General features: G+C 38.2%; 2 protein-coding genes across 2 annotated transcripts in view; both read left to right on the top strand.

Annotated features, from left to right (window-relative positions):
• ano1b (anoctamin 1, calcium activated chloride channel b) overlaps positions 1-8088 on the top strand; it is a 59655-nt gene extending 51567 nt beyond the window's left edge. Inside the window, exons 20-24 of the mRNA XM_076112421.1 lie at positions 449-601; positions 822-874; positions 3609-3793; positions 6673-6778; positions 7427-8088. Coding sequence (XP_075968536.1) covers positions 449-601; positions 822-874; positions 3609-3793; positions 6673-6778; positions 7427-7729 — 800 coding nt within the window. The 3' untranslated portion in view covers positions 7730-8088. The remainder of the gene's footprint in view (positions 1-448; positions 602-821; positions 875-3608; positions 3794-6672; positions 6779-7426) is intronic.
• A 12751-nt stretch (positions 8089-20839) lies between these two features.
• LOC142971987 (cryptochrome-2-like) overlaps positions 20840-22542 on the top strand; it is an 18381-nt gene continuing 16678 nt past the window's right edge. The window contains exons 1-2 of the mRNA XM_076112742.1: positions 20840-20914; positions 21912-22054. Of these exons, the coding sequence (XP_075968857.1) occupies positions 20840-20914; positions 21912-22054 (218 nt within the window). The remainder of the gene's footprint in view (positions 20915-21911; positions 22055-22542) is intronic.

Here is a 22542-nt window from a genome sequence, read left to right as displayed (position 1 = left end):
TGAGCACTTAGAGTAACTTCTAATCACATATAATGCATTATAAAATGATAATTATATATTACAACTATGGAAATTATTATGCACTATCCTTGCAAAAAAAGGTCAGTGATTGACCAGCAATTATGAAGTATTCTGATACTTGACCTTGTTAGAAATGCTAAAAAACTGAATGTGTTGTGATTATTGGAGTTATTGTGCTTATAATTAGAATTATACAGTGTAATAAGGAGATTATAACACATTAATAGTATGTTTATAATGCATTTATAGACATGGTTGTCATAGAAAGTGTTTTATCCTGATAGACATTTGTGTGAAACTGTCATGATTAGTGTATCAATTCTTGAGTTATGGCCAAAAAGGTGTTCTACTGTTTATCTACTATACAGGGCTTTGATAAATGAAAGTATATAACATGATATATTATTCTCTCTTCCTCTATATCCAGTCATCCAGTTTGGCTTTGTCACACTGTTCGTGGCATCCTTCCCCCTGGCTCCGCTCTTCGCTCTGCTCAACAACATCATTGAAATACGACTGGACGCCAAGAAATTTGTGACGGAGCTGCGAAGACCAGTGGCAGCAAGAGCCAAAGACATTGGTGGGTTATACTCAACATACTGTAGCTCTTACACAAAGACATAACATGCATAAAAGTATCTGATAGTAATGGTGAGATCTTGGTGAAATGTGCCTGTAAATGTTCCTGTAAACATATTCATTACAACAAACAAAATGCAAAGAAACTTTTTCCTTCACTGTAGAAAAAATTAGTTTTATATGTAAAGTCCAGCAGTTAATACATATTGTTGTGTCTACAGGTATATGGTACAACTTACTAAGAGGGGTAGCAAATGTGGCCGTCATCATTAATGTAAGTAAAACATGCATGTATTCATTTTTATTGATTGTAATGCATGTAGTGTACTATGCAGGTTTTCCTAATTGTTTTCGCATTCACATCCACATCCACGTGTGAACTTTCATCAGTACAGCAAAATAGTAAACTTTAAATGCTATTTAACACTGGCCAAAGACAGACAGACACAACTCTATCTGCTCCTATACATCTTGCGGCTGAATTTACTGTGTGTGAGCTGAAACCAACGTGTCCTCACTCCCAACTTGTCAAACGCTGACGCTCGGTCAGCAGACCTTGGTCTCTGATACGACGCACACTTTAGCTCTTGTATGACACGCACCAGGCTTTTAACTAACTCCACTATTATTAGATGGTTACACCAACTTACTTAGTATAAAGAGTGAGGAAGTCCGCCTAGGAAGGAGGTTGGGATGGATGGATGGGACAAACAGACTTTCACCTAGGAGACAAATTTTCATGTCCCCTGTGAAAGTTAACATTGACTTACATTTGTTATGTACCTTACGTACTTAACTACGTCACCTAAAAAATTGCCTTTAGGTGTGAATGCTAGTCTGACAACCTGTCCAGAGTGAACAGGATTCCCACGTGACCTGGAAAACCTGAAAAACTATTTTCAAGTCATTAAAAACACAAGATGTGGAAAATCTTGTCTAGTCTATCTATCAGAACTCAGCAAAACGGATAACATTACCTTCTGAATGTGCCAAGTTATGTTCAGGATCATATTAAAAGGTTAAATAGAAGTTTATGGCCCAGAATATTTTGAATATGCTGCTCGTGGTTATGTTGTGGAAATCCTGTGTCACGTCACATGGTAGCACATGCAAGTTGGATGACTTTATGTACCGTTGATTTCTTCCGAACTTCTTTAAAATAGTTGAATAATGTTAAATTTGTTTGCATGTTTGGTTCAGTTGTTTAAGGTTTAAAGTTTGTGATTCAACTCTGGCTAGGAGAGCAATGGTTTCAAATGTCTGTTCATGAGAGAGTTGGATATAGTCAAACACCAGCTAAATACTGGCTAACAGTACTTTATTTTTTACTTTGCTAGCATTGTCTTTTCAAGCACTGTGCTGCATTGTTACGGTAAAATGGATTGTAACATGATTGCTTTTTTTATTTGAATAAATGCTTAGATTAAAAAGAAATCTTGGCATGAGTAGCACCAATTTGAATGATGTATTATAAGCTGCTTAGAGCTAGTGTTAGGAAGTTAAACAGGTCATAATTCCTTTGTAATATCTATTTCATATTGCTGTGAAATCATCTCCTTCAAGCAACTGTATTTATTCAAGTTTCACCAAAAACTTTTTTTTTTACGAGATTACATTTGAAAACATCATGACAGCTTTAGAATTTACCTTCGCCCCATTCTCATGTTTACTGAATAGACCGTGAACTCATCATACTGTAACTCAATAGAACCTCAACACGTTGGCTGTTAGCTCTGGTGCTGCTAAATTTCTAGCTATCCTCCTGTCGATTTCAACATGGATGATGTTCACAATGGTGGAAATTGATCTTATTAATTTCCCTGTGAGAAATAAACGTGATGAGAAAGCTCTCAAATGTCTAAGTATTTTATTGAACAGACACTTGGAATAATTCAGCTGAATGGATAGAGCTCCTTCCCCAAGGATGGTTCGGAGGTCTAACAACAAGTCAAAGGTTTTACAGAGTACATATGTTTCACACAAACGGCACATTACGGCACACAACGTCTGCATGCACTCAATGTTCCAAGTTAAGCGATACAAGTTAAATCTAAAAAGAACAACATGATAAATTGCCACAACATGTAGCATCATCAGGGTTCGGCGACTAGAAAGCATTAATGCCGATGTTCTGATCGTATATCTTTACTGAATATCAGCCGATAGTGATCAGCAGTAAAACTTTATTTCAGATGGTTAATTAATCAGAGGTTCAACTGCTTGTCGAACCACAGCAGAGTGTTAATAATTACAGTAACATTGCTTTGGGACTCCCTACTGCAGAGTAGTGAGGAGGGTTCCACTTTTTGACTGCTGGTGGCAAAAATAGAGAACAGCTTGTGGGATACTATGAGGCTATTATAAAGCACTATTTACATGTCTAAGGATTATACAAAGAAGGGCGATTGGCTCTTAAATGCTTTAGAAACAGGAGGTCTTAGAAATTTTCATTTGAGTAAATATTTTGCAGCCAAATCATATTCAACCTTTGTTTCTTTATGATGATTTTAATAATTTTCTTTAAAGGCAATAAACTAGCCCATGAATATGAGATGTGAGTTTACAGATAATTACAATCCCTCCTCGGCACTGTGGAGGTTGGTTTATGGCTTTTTGCCAGTTACACCTATGGGCTACACTCGTACCTCACAGTCAATTTTGTTTGTTCGCCCTCTGGCATTTCAGAGAATAATGCAGCGCACAATGCAGAGAGTATAATTGCCTCCGTACATACTCGGAGCTCGCACAGCGTCTGCGGAGGCTTACGCTACGGCGCCAAGCGCGAATATAAAACTGGTCATGTGTCTCAGCGGGTTGTGAACGAGTAGAGGGTTCTACTCTCAGCCAGCAGAGACTTCATCTCTTGCATGACTGGACTGTTTCATTTCAACCTGACACTGTATGTTGTTACATTCCACACTGTCTTGTTTGCACATTCTAACTCCCATTTCCTTCCCTAATCTCTGACCCCCCCCCACATCACCACCACCACCTCCCCATCCACGCAGGCGTTTGTCATCTCCTTCACCTCAGACTTTATCCCTCGGATGGTCTACCAGTACATGTACAGCCCCGATGGCTCCATGCATGGATTTGTCAACAACACGCTGTCCTACTTTAACGTCAGTCACTTCCAGCAAGGCAAAGAGCCCATGGACCCGTTGTACCTTGGCCACCCCGTCGAGATGTGCAGGTGGGAAATCAGTCTCAGTTCACGACCTTCAATTTCACGATAAAACCACATTTAGCATTTTTAAACATCAACATACCGCTGTCATTTCTAATGTGATGTAATTAATCATGTGAAACCAATGTTTAAAGATCCTATGCAGTCATGAATAACTAAGACGGGAGAAAAATAATAATCTAAAATTTATATTATTACCAACTCCATTTGAAGAAAAAAAACACAACAAATAACAATATATTTCCACTAACGAGTGTTATTGGTGTTTCCAAAGTCTGACATAGCTTGTAAATTTGACCATACTAAGGCTGGGCTGCACCAACAAGGATTCATTTTTATACCTGATTAAATCATGGTTTAACTTTAAATCATATTGGACCAAACTTTAAAACTAGACGAAGATTCACTTTCTCTCTAAACATCAGTTTAGCTTTGACTCTAAACCTAAATAATTTTTAATTGTGTTGTACCAAAACTTTAAAATCCAATTAAAACTGTGATCCAGTTTTAACTTCAAACTTACACTTAAGGAGGTTTAACTTTTAAAATGGCTGCCTTTTTGGGATGGATTAAGCCAAATAATCAAGTTCCTTGAAGAAAGTTAAAGGGCAGAATGGACCTAATTGAGTTTTATGATGCTGCTGCAGAATTTCTCTCAAGATGAAGTTCAACAAGGAAACTGTTCTGGAGTTGAACAGGGAGATCCTTTCCTTACTCTTCTGTTGTCCGTGGTTTTATCTTCTATAATTTGGCCATATCACTCCATTAATTCGGCCAACTAATCTGATTGTAATCTGTCTTTGTTTTGCAGACAGATTACAATAATATACGTTATTTAATCAAGTCTATGGAATGGAGGAATATGCTCTATCAGCTCATGTGTATCAGAAAAGCTTGCCGCTGTACTTTCTGCATTGTAGTGCAACTACAAAGTTAGATCATTTTCGAAGTGGTTCATGCTTTTTCAGGGGAAAATAAATATTGACGACAACCAACAAAGTTTTTGCAGCCGGTTGAAAACAGCATAAACTAAAGTCTCTTAAAGATTAAACAATTTGAGGACTACCATCATCAGTGTTACTCAACTTTCATAAATTATATGCAAATGTGTTACCGAATCATAATTGTAGTCATTTAGCTTTCTGCAACCACATGATCTAAAGTGTAAAGTGGTCATCATCATACATATACTGTATGTATCACTTTCATATTACCTATACTGTTTACAAAGGATCAATATAGATTTATGCACCATTTCCACTGGCTTTTTATTTGTTGTTTTTTATAGAACCTCCTCAAATTGGATTCTAGCTCATTGAACTTCCTTCTCCATTCTCCTTTCATTGTGTGTGTGTGTGTGTGTGGTTTTCCACACATCAGAGAGAGCTTAAAGTGATTGATGTTGGTCTCGGGCTAAAAAATTGCAGATTTTGTCAGCCTGGGGTTGGATTATTTTGGCCTGTGCAGGGTTCCACTATAGTATGCACTTACAGTGGAGAAAACACTACATACTGAAAAACTTTGTGAACGCTGGTGACCCATCGCATGCAACTAGTGTAGTGTACTATTGTGCTTAAACCTTTCCACATGTACAAATACCATTTTCACTACTAGTCACCTGTTACAATGAGCTGCAATTTTTAAAATCCATCATTTATTAGTACAAAGTACTCTAAAGTACAAAGCTTTTGGTTGACCCCCAAGTTACAAGATATGAAATGTAAAGATCAGTGATGAACACATTTTCTGTAGATGGCTTTAGGACATATTCTTATACTGTGTCTAAACATGACCACAGAAAGTGATAACAACAACAACAACTTAGTTGTATCCCTTTACTTACTTAATAAAATCCCTAAACATTAGTTATAGGTTAGAACAGGACTCAATGATTATCAAGCAGAATAACAATATAGCTGCAATTACGTTTTGGTACCACAGCAAAGAATCTAGATTTCCCCCTCCATAGTACAGGTGGAAGATGATTTACTTTGTAGATACTGATGATCTCCTCATACTGCTGAATGCCAACCACTCTCTTCCGGCAGTTTGGTCTCCTGACTGCGGAGTGGACAAGAGGAAGGTGCTGGCTTGGATTTGTTTAATCCAATAAACAAACTATCAAAGCTTACACGGACGGTACAGCTGCCGTTAGCATCACAGTAAACTCATAGACCGCTAACGTAAACTATAGGCCCACTAAGATAGCAGTGTTGTTTTAACCGGCTCTCAGAGTTTCAGCAAATTGGTTGAATTTTGCGTATTCTTGCCCTACTGTTAGTTAGTAGTTGACTTCTTTTAAATAACTGACTGTAGATTTAGATTGTATGGACCCAGGTGGAGGTGAAATGCCCCCTATTTCTTTTGAGTATCTTGTCAGGTGTTACCAATTGCACATTTAAAATAACCGCCCTTAGCAGACTTTCTTCGTAATGTTACAAAACAAGAGTTTTTACAAAAAAAGTCAGTGTCTACTTTTGGTTTCACACGGGACACGAATAGCAGTCTCCTGGGTGAAAGTCTTCTTCAGTGGATTTTAGTGTTTGTTATACTCGTTATTATACCACGTAACTAGCTTTCAATACTTGCTCAGCGCAAACGCAAAAGAAATGACAGCTTTCAACTTATCCATGGTTTGCAGAAACGTACAAACATTTTTTCCTGGCGACTGTGCTGGTAAAATCTTGCCAGTCTGATATTTAGAAAAACACAGAACATTAACCTTGAGGTCCTGACGCTGTGTTGGGGGATTTAATTAATCAAGGAAGTTTCTGAGGTTCTGTGGAACTCTGGGTCACTGGATCACACTGGTGGATGATATTATTAGTAAGAATCTTTCTTCAGAATCGAAGATGAAACCAGAACATGTATTTTTATCTCTAAAGGTATAAGGACTACAGAGAACCCCCTTGGTCAACCACTCCATATGAGATATCAAAGGAATTCTGGGCAGTGCTGGCTGTCCGACTGGCTTTTGTCATTGTTTTCCAGGTAAGATGAATCATGCAGAAAAGTAGGAATAGATAACCCGAACTGTTTATGTGGATTTTTAGAAATCCACATAAGAAATTTTTAGTCTGACAAGGAACTGTTCATAAATCCTATTACATCATTGGCTGATACAGCAATCATTTCAACACATCAGATGAACCCTAACAACACTGAACGTGTATGATAGACTATAAACTCTTACAATGTGAGCTTACAGAGGAATTATTTTTGATAAATTATTTTTATTAATTAAATTAATTTTCACCTCTAATGGACTGTAACCCTGTACGTAGACTATGGCAGGGGGATTGCTGGTGTGATCTCTTATCGTGATGTTTCTCATGACAAAAACAACAGTTTTGAAAAAAATATATACCTGTGAAAGGCCTTCAGGCTTTGGGATTTACTGTGGGTCCAAATCTGCCACGTGGCGATTCTCGACTTCTGCGAGAAAAGTCAGGACAAACAATGGTGGTTTTTAGTTATTTTATGTTTTCTGTAACTTCTACTCACTACTTTCTGTTTTACACACTGGAAGAATCTGAATCTAAAATCATGTAAATCATGTTTCCTGCAACATGGCTCATGTTTTATAATGAATTAGAGAAAATGATTGTCACATGATTCTCTTGCATTCATTTCTACCAGAACGTTGTGATGCTCATGAGCGACATTGTGGACTGGCTGATTCCAGACATCCCTAAAGACATCAGCCTCCAGATCCACAAGGAGAAGATTCTCCTGGTGGACCTCTTCCTGAAAGAGGAGCAAGGCAAGACCCGTAATCTTGAGAGCAGGTCCTGTACAGAGGGTAAGAAGAACTGCAGCAGCAGCAGGAGCAGCAGCAGCAGGAGCAGCAGCAGCAGCAACAACAACAACAACAACAACAGCAGCAGCACGGTCGCTCAGCCACACTCGGGTCTGCACACCAACAGCACTAATAGCCTCTAGCGCTAGCAACACTGAACTCTTCCTTCAGTGGAGCAGTTCTCCTTTAGCGAGTCTTGCTAGCAGCCCACTAGCTCAGGCCAACCCAAACTGTTTTTGTCCTTGTTCAGAACATTCCAACAACTGGGGAGAGCAGCTGGCTGATAAGGTGCTAGAGAAGGTGAATGTTTGGGGCCAAATATGTCGCAAGGTGTGCGGAGAGTTCCGAACCTGTTTCTCAATCAGTACTCACATTTGTGAATGAGCACAGGAAGCTGTAGCTTTGCGTGTGTATCAGCATTTGTGAATGTATTCACAAATCTGTAATTTAGCAAACAGAGTTAATAATATGTACAAGAACAATGCCTGCTCAGAATCTCTAAATGTACATATTATGATTTATATATGTGTATAAGAATCTGAGAATGTGTACTCACTGTAAATGGATTTTTATTAATAAGTGAAAAGTCCAACAATGTAAATGAGAGCAGTCACACAAAGTGCTGCTGACTAAATGCAGAAGAAATGTTTTTCTGTTGTTGAAGAGAAGACAGAGTTGGAACTTGTGTATTAATCTTGCAAGAGGCAGCTATCAGAAACATAAAAGGTAAAGTCATGTAAAAGAAAACATAACAATAACATGTTTGTAGCATTGCTGCTCTGTGTGTTGTGTCAACACATTCTCATTCCCAACTCTTCACATAAGGATGCTTGGTCAGGATCTCTTGGCATCTATTTTTGGTTGGAGTTTTAGTTGAAACGCAGAGTGTCTTGTGTTTCAGCCGCCAAGTGTGAAGTAGATCGGATGAACAGTTTCTGAGATATGCGAAGGTGATACTCGCATACTTACTGTAAAATAATGCACAAATACATAAAATGCTTTACTTTCACTCAGCACCAGCACATCATGTTACTGTGCCCTGCATTCTTGTGGCCTGATAGAAAATGCCAAATACTCAAAAAAAAAAAAACCTCTAAAGTTTGATATATTTAGAGGAATGGACCCGGGTATACAGAGGCAGTACACTGAAGATAATTGAAGCGACACTTCCGAGCACTAGCGTGAGACGGATCACCTCTCACATTTACATATCTCAGTAACAGGAGAGTAACAAAAGTCACATGTCAGAAGACAGCCAATTATAGGCACTCTTGAGGTGGAACACAAAGCTGTTTTTTCCAGCTCTTGAAATTAAATACTTTAATGTTTCACTTATTAATAAAAGGCCATTTACGTGTTTTCTGAATCTTACAAACATGTACAGATATCTGGAAATGTGTCTATATATAGTATTTTTGTAGGCCAACAGGAAGTTAGCATCACACTGGTTCCCTCCACAAACAGCCAATGGGGATTTTTCCATTGGATTATTACAGAAAATAATCTCTGTGGCAAAGAAACGTTTATGATACTTCCACGTTTTGTTCATCAAGATAATCTTCACAAATGAACACCACTTTTATGATTTTTGAAGCGTGAATACAATCAGCAGAAGTGAAAAAATAACAGGCTATAAAGGAACTCCACCACGGTCACATGACTTCACGTTGCCACCACTAAACTAAAGGAAGACTGGTGTTCTAGGGATTTAGCACATTCAAATAATCCATTGACTTCGAGACGAGGGAAGGAAGTGCAACAATACTGACTAATTTCTCTATTCACAAACATGATAACTCATTCCAGAACTGAGCACATTTACGGAACAAGAAGCAGTTTAACAACTCTTAACACACATTAGCAAATTACTTTGCTACATATTTGGCTCCACGGTGTAGTACAGCGTCTGTAGCTACGCGATGTGATGTGTACAACGCATATGCACTTTTTCATGTAACAGATGATTAAAATGGAAAATGTCTCATTGCAGACGTTGCTTCAGACGTTGCTTATTTTCTGATAAGTGTAGCTCTGTATTAGTTCTCTATTATGATGTTATAATCAGCTGTAGCTTGGTATTTTTATCTAACATTGAAAACTAAAAGACTTGTTTTACTCTCCAGAAATGTTTCTAACTATTTTGAATTTGTATTGCTTGTACTGTGTACTGTGAGTGAAGCAATGACACGGTCTCTCCTGCTTAATATAATATATGGAGGAGAATGTGAGTTTCCATGTATACTCTGAATAAATATTGTATAAATATTGTATTTCTATAGCATCTTTACTGAGGACTGTATGTTTCTCTGCTTCAATCATTCATGTTGGCCCACCACAAATAAACACCTGAACCACTGAATAAACTACTAACGGCAGCTAAAGCCCGAGAGAAGGATTTTGGCAAAGTGAGGTTTACAAAGTACTTGAATAACAAGCGTATACTTTTACACGTAGTCAGTACAGAACAACAAAACGGCAGCCGTTGCCTAAATATAACCCCCAACTGCTTCACAGAAACGTTGTGGCATTGAGTTACAAGCAAAAAGTGGCGTATAAATGACACGCAACAAAGCCCAAAATGGGTACTAATGACCCGTTAAATTTGTCGTGCTATTTACACAGCTTTAGATGGGGCTGAACACAACACTCAATCAAAAATAATAAACTTTTACAATTCTGTAGTTTGCTGTGGAGATTTCAATGCACATAATAGTTTATGGGGAAGTGATCCTACTGATAACGGTGCAGTGATTAAAGAAATTATTAACACAAGGAATCTCATATGTAGAAACAATGGTAGAGGAACGCGTTTGGATATACATAGAAATTACATGTCATGTATTGATTTGATATTGGTCTCTGCAAATATGGCTAGCCTATGTGAATGGAAAATATGCAATGATGACATAGGTAGTCATCATTTTCCCATTATATGTCCTGTAAATACTGATTAATGTATCCATGACATTACTCCTATTTATAGATGGTGCTTTCAAAAGGCTCAATGGAACAAATTTACAGAATGATGCTACATTAAAATGGATAGGAATGAATATACTAGTGATGTTACATGTATGATTAGTAAAGCTGCATTGGAAAGTATACATGTGATAACTGGGAATAAGATAATTGTATTAAATTAATTAAAGAAAGAAATAGTGCTCCAAGAAATAACCGGAGTTTGGGAAATGTGATAGAATATTTTAAAAAAGAGCAAAATTATTAAAAGGGCTCAGAAGAATACCTGGAGACAGTTTTGTTCTTCTATTGGAAGAGAAAGTGATGTAGGTCATGTATGGAATATGGTTAAAAAGATGAATGGGAGAAGGATAACCAGTAAAATACCAGTTCTAGTAGATGGAGATAATTTAGCAAAAACAGATATTGAAAAAGCCAACCTTCTCGACAGAGTATTCACCAGTGGAGATCACTTTACCGACATACATTAACAAAGGAGAGAAAGACTCTTAATTAAAATGAACAAACACAGGTGGAAGGTTATTTAACTGGATCATGTTTTGTTTTTTAAACAAATACAACATTAAATGACAAAATATGATCAGAAATCTTTTCAAGTTTTGACACAAACGGGATAACTCAAGATAGCGTCATTAGTCCAATGCTTTTTTAATATATCTATGAAAACAAGAAAAGGAAAATGATCATCTTACATGCAGATGATGGAGCAACAGGAAAATCAGCAACACACAGAATAATGACATCTTGGCAGGAAATATAAAATATTGACACTGAGGGTGGGGATTTTACTAAAATTCAGATGTCAGTCAGAGCGACAAGTAATAGAGGTAAATGTAGGAGAGAAAATTTTACTTTTTCTGGGTTACGGTTAGTACATACAGCTCAATTCAATTTCCAATTCAATTTATTTGAATCGCCCAGTCTGCATTCAACATCCTGTTCTTGGACCCTATATATATATACGTATATATATATGTATATATATATGTATATATATATATATATATATATATATATATATATATATATATATATATGTAAAACACAGTCAGCAGTCGCTCTTAGGAGCGACTGCTGACTGTGTTTTACATTTTTCTATATGCTTCCAGCAATTCCGTCGTATCTATCGTGGCGTAATGGCACTGCCTCTGCCCGCCAATTGTTTTTCCACTCAATGATATGAGTTGGAAACCCGTATACCTTTTTTTTTTAAATTGTACTTTTTTTTTAAACTGCGCTACAGAGTTCTTCTATGTAACACAATCATGTTTCCACAAAACAGGCTCCAAAGACGTTTATGTGTTTTTTTTACCAACTTTATTATTTCAAAGGAAGGGGAATTTGCTCCCTTCCTGTTTCAACACAAACAACAAGCAAGCAAGCGACGTTTCAAACTCGAGTGGACTACTTTCCTCAAAAGACTCTCCAACGTCGAATCCGGTATGTTTTGACCACAGACTGTAAATGAGAAGGTTTGATACTGTATTGCAAAACTAAACAATGCGGCATTCACGAGGACAGCTACGTGTTCTCTACCCATTCTCAACAGCTGCCGTAACTATGACAACAACAGACGCATTCGGCTGAAGGTCGCCAGTTAACAGGGTCCCTAGTTAAACCGTAACACTGGAGAGAATGCCATGCCAGGAGTGGCTTGACACAAGGAATGTGACAGTTGTAGCCCATGTCCTGGATACGTCTGTGTGGCGGCTCTTGAAGCACTGACTCCAGCCGCAGTCCACTCCTTGTGAATCTCCCCCAAATTCTTGAATGGGCTTTGCTTCACAATTCTTACAAGGCTGTGGTTATCCCTGTTGCTTGTGCACCTTTTTCTACCACACTTTTACCTTCCACTAAACTTCCCATCAATATGCTTGGATACAGCACTCTGTGAACAGCCAGCTTCTTTAGCAATGACCTTTTGTGGCTTCCCCTGTCAAGTCAGCAGTCTTCCCCATTATTGTGTGAACTGAACCAGACTGAGAGACCATTTAATTAAGCTCCAGCCCTATTTGTAGGCCTCTGCTCGAAAATGGCATACCCATACTAAAGTGACCATAGTTCTGTAACTACAAGGTCTATTTTAATAATTTTTGATGCTATAATCGGATCACAACACTTGTGAGATTGTTCAGATGGGTAATATTGTGTATATGTTGCTGGTTAATATAGTAAATGAAGACATTACACAGCTCAAATTGAAAATAATCAGGTTCGCCTGAAAAAAAAGCACTTTTATTGATATAATGTTTTTGAAATAATGCAGATATCTCCCTAAAACTCTCCCAAATCATAGCACAACCGATCAGTAGTTGCTGAATAAAGGTTGGCTGGAATAAAGTGAAGAATAAGAGGCTTTAGTAGAGAGAGGTCAAGCGAGGTCATCATTTTCGAACCAGCTGTTGCAGCTCTTACATTGTACTTTTATATACTATATAACTATATATTTCACTTTTTTTTATCACTCATATTATTCAATACATCCAAATACAGCTGTTAGGAATCATTTTGAGATTCCTAACATCATCAGAGCCTGTTTCTGGCTGTCATCTATAGGATTTTCTCAGTTCATGTGTGTGTATGGGGCTGTAGCTCAGCCTATCATCGGTCGATTTCAGTCAATAAGCCCTCCTTCAACGCGTCAGAGTCTCAGGAAGGCGTGTGTTGAATTTGGTGTTGATTGACAGAAGTTTCAGCCAGTAAAGTTGCAAGAAGTGCCGCGTCTCCCCGAGCTTAAATTTCCGCTCGCATACGTTGCTGTTTAATCCGGAAAAAAAACTGTACCAATCTACAATATTACCGAAAAATAAGGCTATTTTCCGAACATGATTTTCAGGGGTTCTGAGCCCGAGAGCCCCCAAATTTGGGGGCGTGGAGCTTAATTAAAGGCTCAGGAAACATTTGTAGGTGTTTTGAGTTTATTAGCTGATTAGAGTGTGACACCATGAGTCTACAATATTGAACTTATTCACAATATTCTAAGTTTCTGGGATACTGAATTTTGGGTTTTCATTAGCTGTAAGCTAATCTTAAAAATGAAAAGAAATAAATGCTTGAAATGAATAACCCTGTGTGTAATGAATCTATATGAGTTTCACTTTTTGAATTGAATTACAGAAATAAATTAACTTTTCAATGATATTCTAATTTATTGAGATGCACCCATATATTTATTTATTTAAATTTATTTATTTATTTAAATATATATATATTTATTTAAAGATGTGTGTATATATATTTCTTTTTAATTTATATATATATATATATATATATTATTTTTTTTATTTATATATATATATATATATATATATACACTTTTTTTTATTTTTATATATATATATATATATTATTTATTTATTTATATATATATATATTTTATTTATTTATTTATTTATATATATATATATATTTCTTTTTTTTCTTTTTTTATTTATATATATATATATATATATATATTTTATTTTATTTATTTATTTATTTATATATATATATATATATATATATATATATATATATATATATATATATATATATATATATATATATATATATATATATATATATATATATACATACAGGTGCTGGTCATATAATTAGAATATCATCAAAAAGTTGATTTTATTTCACTAATTCCATTCAAAAAGTGAAACTTGTCTATCATATTCATTCATTACACACAGACTGATATATTTCAAATGTTTATTTCTTTTAATTTTGATGATTATAACTGACAACAAAGGAAAATCCCAAATTCAGTATCTCAGAAAATTAGAATATTACTTAAGACCAATACAAAGAAAGGATTTTTAGAAATCTTGGCCAACTGAAAAGTATGAACATGAAAAGTATGAGCATGTACAGCATGTACTGCCCTCTGATTGTTTGTAATGATTGTGTTGTCAATGATGTGGTTCATTTTGTAAAAAGAAAAGAAGAAGTCTAAAGAAATCTTCAGTAAAGAGGTAAAAATGAAATCACCAGTGTATGGTTTACATTTTTTACTACCTTATCATTTGCAATTGTCTTTATCATTTCCACTGTTAACTGTAAAAATAAATATTATTTTTGTGTGAAACACACTCCTGCCTGGCTTCACTGTTTGAATGGTGTGAGATATGTTTGCTGCTTTAGGCTGCTTTTATCATGGATGTTAGGCCAGTCCGGAATGTCAACCATATAAAGAACGAAAAAATCTCCCAGAATTGGTTGAAACAGTACAGTTCTACCAGGCCGAAAGCCAGCTGTTGGGAATGAAGACTTTAGTTTATAAGCTTACAACGTTAGCTAGCAAGCTAACTAGCATTTAGTGGATCTATGCATTTTGATACGATCAACCAATAGGTGAAAAGTTGACACATAATGACACAAAAATGCATAAAGTGAAATGTATAAGGGAAAGCATACATTAATAACTAGTAGAGGTGCAACGGATCACAAACCTCACGGTTCGGATCGTACTGCGGTTTTTGAGTCACGGATTGGATCATTTTTGGATCAGCAAAGAAAAGGGGGGGTGGACAAATATAACTTTTCTTTCCATTTATTAATTCAAATAACTTCAAGAACACTTAAAGCAAATAACTTTGGGCTATAGTCTTACATGAAAACCACAATATTTAAGATATTTATTTTCAAAAAGATGAGAATATATCTACATTGTCTGGGGAAAGGGTAGCGCCAGATTTGTGTCTGTGTGACTCCCACAGAGGGGGGCGTGTCTGCAGCACCGGACTTTAAATCTCAACTCCGCCATGATGAGCTGTCAGTCCTTTCCTTTTTATAGAGACCTGGAACGATCTTCATACTGAAGTGGGTGCCTGAGGGAATTTCGTAGCGTGGCTCAAGCACTTTAACCAGATTTTGAAATCCTTTGTTTTCCACAACGGAGTATGGCCTCATGTCTGCAGCAATAAAGACCCCAATAGATACACAGGGGAAGCCAAACATGTGACTTAAATGACACCGGGGGCTTCTGAAGTTCCTGCGCTCGCCATGACTTTCACCGTCAAATGCTTTAACCTGCTCCATTCACGTGAACACACTTTATATCTTTTCAGTGCAACTCTGCATAGATATTTAGAGACGTATTACCTGAAAACGTATGAGCGGCAGTAAAACTTTATTTCACACTGTGATGATTAAACTGTAAAAAAAATTTTTTAAATGCAATTAATCCGCGGTTCATGTGTGCCGAACTGTGAGGGGTGATCGGTACGGCTCACAAATCGATCCGTCATCCGTTACACCATTTATAACTAGGCTAGGGGATATAAATAGTGGTAAAATAGAAAAGAAAAAATATATAATTATATATTAAAAAATATATTTAAAATAATTGAACACAAATGCTAAAGTTGAAATGTAAATGCGTACATAAATAGATAATAATTAATTGATGCCTACATATGTTTATTATATATTTTTTGTCCATATTTGTTCATTTATTAAGTAATTTCTTTTCATATTTTCCCAGGTTCAGTCCTCCATACACATTAATTAATTAATAGGCTTTGTTGAAACTGTCATCAATCTCCTCCACTGCGTTTCAGTACCTGGGATAGCGCCGCTACAATCGCTCGCCTACACACAACAAAGAGCTAACCATATCAATTAAGGTGGAGTCGGTTCTAAATTGTTATTGTCAGTTAACGGATAAACCGATAATTATTAACATCCCTAACATAAGTCATTGTACTAATACATTTACCTGATTTTACTCTCAGAATATATAATACATAAAATATGATGCATTATCATTAAACTATCCAGCATCATATGAGAGTTGGAAGCCCCACCTTGAACAGACATTAAGTAAATTCAAGTGTATTGTGCTGATAATTAGTTTCTTTCACTCCTTACTTGAAGAAAAATTCAGGGATCGTACGGTCATGGAAAACCTGGAAAAGTCATGGAATTTTAAAATGGTTATTTCCAGGCCTGGAAAAGTCATCGAAAAAAATTAAATCCCAAATGTTTTGGAAAAGTCATGGAAATTTGTTATATTCATATTTTCATGTCGTTCATTTACGCTGAGTTGCCAGCCAGCGTTTCTCAGATTGGAGTGAGACGAGGAGAAAATGTGATGTGATCTTCGCAATAGAACATCTTTGATGTGTCGAGTCTTGGCCAATCAGCGTTCAGATGTCTACAGCGTCTTCATTTCCCTCCGTTAAAGTTTGAGTTAGGTACCGTAGTACGGTAGTACCGTTACCGTTCAGACTTGCTGGGTTAAGTTAACGTCCACAGCATGCGGAACTTTGTCGACTGTTAACGTTCGTCATTATCGCGATTTAGAAGGAAAAAACGTAGCGTGATGCAGCCCCCCGTGTTCCGGTTCAGTTCACGCGGTCACTCATTAACGTTAAACCGGAACACTGGCGCATCTGGTTGCAGGTTGTTTTGTTTAACTCAAAGTAGAATGAGGATGATTTCGTGGTCAAAATAACTTTCATGACCACGAAACATGAGGCCCAGATACTGATGAGATGATGAGGTCAAAGAGCTTCAGGAAGAGGAGGCTGTTTGTGTAGCGCAGCTTGACGCAGGGCAGAGCTGTGAGTGGAGCTGGGCCTGGATAAAGGTGGAGGTCTAAACAGACGTGAGTACAGCTTCCTGCTGTCACAGTGTTTTAAATACATTGATAAGGCAGGGTATGCTAAATGCAGCCTCTGCTCCAAGGAGATGAACTACAGCAACAAGGGCTCACATGTCCTCTCATCACACTGCCAGACACTGTTCACTGTAATGACCACAGCCAGTGTACCAACAGTCCCACGTGCAGTTGCTCTCAAGAACCCTGAAGTAATGAGAGGGTTAAGGTGCCTGTACCTTCATTTCAGCGGGTTGCTAATGCAGAGGTGTGTATAGATCACAGCTATTATTTTACTCTTGATAAGTTACCTTAGCCAGAGTAGATTATCATTTTCATTTAAATAATTGAACTGGATTGAATGCATATTAATTTCAAATAGAAGATAGGCCACAATTCTAACGGCTGTACTGTAACTGTGGAAGTTAATATTAAGCCATACAGTAACAGGGTTCAATGAAAAAAGTTGCACTACAAAAGGGAAAGCAATATGTGCACTAGCTGGATGCTGCTACCAACTAAAGCTCTTATTGATGTGTCAGTGTCAACCAGAGTATATTTATAAATGTTTATTCTTTTAATCAAACTATTGTCTCATTCGTTTGTGTCATTTAAGGTATACTGTATGCTTTGGAATTCTCATTGTTAGTTTAAATACTACATTTTCTCACTTTTTCATGTATACACTGAGATTTCACAAAATGTTTGGTCATGGAAATTTGGTTTAAAGTCATGGAAAAGTCATGGAAATCAATTGGTCAAAATGTGTATGAACCCTGAAAATTTGAGCGCAGCATTTTTACTATACAATATTGTGGTATTAACAGTTTTGCTCATAATAGTTATACCATTGAATAAGGTATTCAGAGCATGTCTATGATTTAGTCAGTGTCAATTTTCCCAATTACCTGGGAAGAATAGATCACACAGACAAAATCTCTCCGGCCAAGAAAAGCTTTCACCCCAGACAACATTAAAAACAAAGTGCTCAGGTTGCAGTGTTGAAGTTGTTTCAATATCGAATTGCAGTCAGGATGTTTTCCTCACATCTGGTGCAAAGAGCTCATTCAAGGACAAATCAGACCCAAGCAACTGCTGTGATATCTGTGTTAGCAGTTGTCCAGCTAAATTATTCTGTAGTATACTAAATAAAAGTGCTAGATTTCCTTGACGAACACTCCATCTTGAGCAAAAATCTAACTGGCTTCCTCCCAAAACACTGCACCACCGACCATGTAAATACCCTTCCACAATAACAAACGCATACAAAAAACAAAATATGTAAGATACTCCCTTGTTTCATTGATTTCAAGAAAGCTTTTGACTCTATTTGGCATAAAGGGCTCTATTACAGACTTCTACATTGTGGTATAGGAGGCGAAATGTATGATCTGGTTAAATCAATGTATTTAGAAAATCAAAGCTGTTAAAAAAGGAGACATGCAAACTCAGAAGAGGTCTTCCTCAGGGTTGCAATTTAAGTCCGACTTTATTTAATGTATATAAACTTGCTGCTCAGTTAGACCAATGTGCTTCTCCTGGCCTCTCTCTTCGAGACAGAGAGGTGAAGTGTCTGTTTTATGCAGATGACCAGGTTCTACTGACTTCTACTTAATGAGGACTACAACAACAGCTGGACATAGTAGAAACAGCAGAACTGGGCCCTGGCATGATCCCAGCTGACGTTGAGTGAAGGCAGGATACACCTTGGACAGATCGGCAGACTATCGCAGGGCCAACATACACATACCGGCAATGTAGAGTCATCAATTAATCTAAGTTGCATGTCACGTACAAAATTAGCCTGTAGATGATTATGACTCAAAATTAGCCTGTAGATGTTTTCAGGCCTGGAGTCTCATCAAATATGTGAAATTTGGAAAAGATCTAACCATGTGGAGTCGAGTTACATCAGTTTAGAATAGAATAGAATAGAATAGAAATATACTTTATTCATCCCCAAGGGGAAATTTGTCTGTGGCAGCAGCAAAAAAGGTTACACAATAAAATAAAAATATTAAGTATGGAAAATGCACAATATGTACAATATAATAAAATACAATAAAATAACAGAGCAGGACCTATTAAATTTAAGAAAATAAAGTAATAAAAATGCACAGTATATACACTAAATATAATCGTATTAAATTAACTAAGTAGGAAAAAATAAACTAAACAGTAGTGCACAAGATCGTCAACAGCAGCAACAACAGTGTAGCAGTGTTATAGTCTTGTGTATGATTTGGCCAGAGGTGATATATTATAGAGTCTAATGGCAGTGGGCAGGAATGTTTTCCTGTATCTGTCCTTGTGACAGCGGAGCTGAATCAGTCTGTTGGAGAAAGTGCTCCGCTGTCCCAGCAGTAGGTGGTGGAGAGGGTGGTCTGGGTTATCCAATATGGATAATAGTTTCTTCAGTGTCCTCCTCTCCACCACCTCTTCCAGATAGTCTTGTTTGCAGCAAATGATGGAGCCGGCCTTCTTAACCAGTTTGTTGAGTCTGTTGGTGTCTCCGGCTCCAATGCTGCTCCCCCAGCAGACTACAGCGAAGTACAGTGCACTGGCCACAACAGACTGGTAGAACATCTCCAACATCTTGCTGCACACGTTGAAGGATCGAAGTTTCCTCAAGAAAAAGAGTCGACTCATCCCCTTCTTGTACACAGTGTTGATGTTGGTATTCCAGTTCAGTCTGCTGTCGATTGAGACCCCCAGGTACTTGTACTCCTCTACCATGTCCACATCCTCTCCCAGAACTCTCAGCGGTTGTGGAGCCGTCGTCTTCCTCCTGAAGTCGACCACCATCTCTCTGGTCTTGGCCACGTTCAGAAGCAGGTGATTTCTACCGGCCCACTCCACAAAGTCATCCACTACTGCCGTGTACTCCTCCTCCCGTCCGTCCCTTATACACCCGACCACTGCAGAGACATCAGAGAACTTCTGCAGATGGCATGACCCTGAGTTGTACTGGAAGTCAGAAGTGTACAAGGTGAACAGGAAGGGAGACAGAACAGTTCCCTGTGGGGCTCCAGTATCACTGACCACCACATCAGACAGCACACGGCCCAGTCGGACAAACTGTGGTCTGCCTGTGAGGTAGTCAGTGATCCAGGAGACGGTGGAAGCGTTAACCCCCACCCCCCGCAGCTTCTCACTCAGCAGCACTGGTTGGATGGTGTTGAATGCACTGGAGAAATCAAAGAAAGTGATTCTCACAGAGCCACCGGATCCATCCAGGTGCGACTGAGCTCTTTGCAGCAGGTAGATGATGGCGTCGTCCACCCCTACATGAGGCTGGTATGCAAATTGCAGAGGGTCCAGTGATGATTTCACCTGCGGTCGGAGGTGGGCCAAGACCAGCCTCTCCAGCACCTTCATCACATGTGATTTGAGGGCAACTGGTCGGTAGTCGTTAAGGCCAGATGGTGTCGTCTTCTTTGGTACAGGAACCAGGCACGACGTCTTCCACAGCACCGGGACTTCCTCCTGCTTCAGGCTCAGGTTAAAGAGGTGTTGAAGGACATTAGACAGCTGGATGGCGCAGGTCTTCAGGACCCTGGGGCTGATGCCATCAGGTCCCGCAGCCTTTCCTTGATGGAGTCGCTCCAGCTGTCTTCTCACCTGGCCAGTCGTCACAGAGGGGGGGGGAGGGTGGTCATAGTGTCAGTGGTGGAAGAGCCCTTAGATGTTGAGGGCTCTGAGTCCATGCAGCTCACCAGGGGGGACAGGGGGGAGGCAGCCGAGGTGTTTGGGAGGTGTGGTGTGTGGAGGAGACAGATGAGGGCTGTGAGCTAAACCTATTGAAGAAACAGTTTAGCTCATTTGCCCTCTCCAGGGAGTCCCCTGGTTGTCTCCCTCCAACCTTGAAGCCGGTTATCTGCTTGATTCCAGTCCACACCTTCTTCACGTTGTTCTGCTGGAGCTCGTCCCTGTCCCCAGACCTGAAAGCTGCTTTCTTCTTATTAAGAAGAGCTTTCAGGTCACCGGTGATCCATGGCTTGTTGTTGGGGAAGCAGTGTACTGTCCAGGATGGAATGGTGGTTTGTTCACAGAATTTAATATATTCTGTGATACAGTCCGTCATGCTGTTGATGTCCTCCCCATGTGGTCCTCATTCATTAACGGCGAAGGATCGAAATTTGCCGAGGCGCCACATTGCCGCCCTTTAATGAATTCTTACAATCTTCACAGAAAGGCACTATATCAATGTCTTAAGGCTTTTCTGACAGGAGGATGTAAAAGTACAAAACCTGTAACTTCCTATTGCCACTAAGTGGTGCTATTACTATGATTCTAAATTGTCATATAGATATCTTCAGGGTCAGGATGTTATGACATATGAGAAATTTGGAGCAGATTAGACGATGTACGGCCGAGTTACAACAACTTCCTGTTTCATGGGGAATGAATAGTTTTTTTGCCGCCACGGACACATAGTTCAATAACTTTTCCTCCTAGAATTCCTCCTAGAGAATTTATCCGATCTTCTTCAAATTTGGTCGGTATTTGGTCAAAATGTTTCATCATCTTTAGCGCCACATCAACCCTTTTCCATGTGATATTAAGCATAACTTAATATGAATGTGAATGGGTAAATTACATAGTGTAAAAGCACTTTGAGTAGTTGGAAGACTAGAAAGGCGCTATACAAGTACAAGTCCTTTTACCATTTGTTTTTGTTATGTTAAGAATAGTGAGTGATAGGTCAGATTTTGTTACTTCTCTTGGATTTAGTTTCTTTTTTGGTCTCGCTGCAGGAATGGAAAGTGACCAGGTTGACATTTGAATATGACCCAGAGCCTTATGGAAAGGAGAGGGATGGGGCCATCATCAAGATGGCCCAAGAGTTTGGAGTGGAGACCATTGTCAGAAATGCACACACCCTCTACAACCTGGATAAGTTCGTAGCACACATTCATACATTTTGATATATTTATATATATATTAGTGCTGGGCAAGTTGACGCGTAATTATTGCGTTAACGCATTCATTAAATAACGCCGACAATTATTTTATCACGTGTTAACCTAGTTTTCTTTTTATTATTAAGTGGACATTTTTAACACCGGCCAGCAGCCAGCAGTGAACAGCTGTTTGTGTGGCATCTCTTCCTGTTTCCTTCACATACATTCTCCTGGATCCTAAGTCCCTCCATGTACAGCTTCTTATCACCCTCTATGTACCAACGTACATTTATAACAAATACCACACATATTACGGTAATCAGCGTTGCATATGTGTCTGATCAAAAAAAGCAAAAAATAAATATATTTCAAATTGCTCTATTACACATATGGAAATAAAGTTGTGAACACCGGCTGAATATATATTATCAGAATCATTATAACTGTATTTTAACTGCTACTGTGTAAAGGGACTACTGCTGTT

The sequence above is a fragment of the Anarhichas minor genome, unplaced genomic scaffold (genome assembly GCF_050575085.1).
Source record: "Anarhichas minor isolate MPS153535 unplaced genomic scaffold, ASM5057508v1 ptg000005l, whole genome shotgun sequence".
Lineage (NCBI taxonomy): Eukaryota > Metazoa > Chordata > Actinopteri > Perciformes > Anarhichadidae > Anarhichas > Anarhichas minor.
This window is presented reverse-complemented; position numbering and strand designations above follow the sequence as displayed.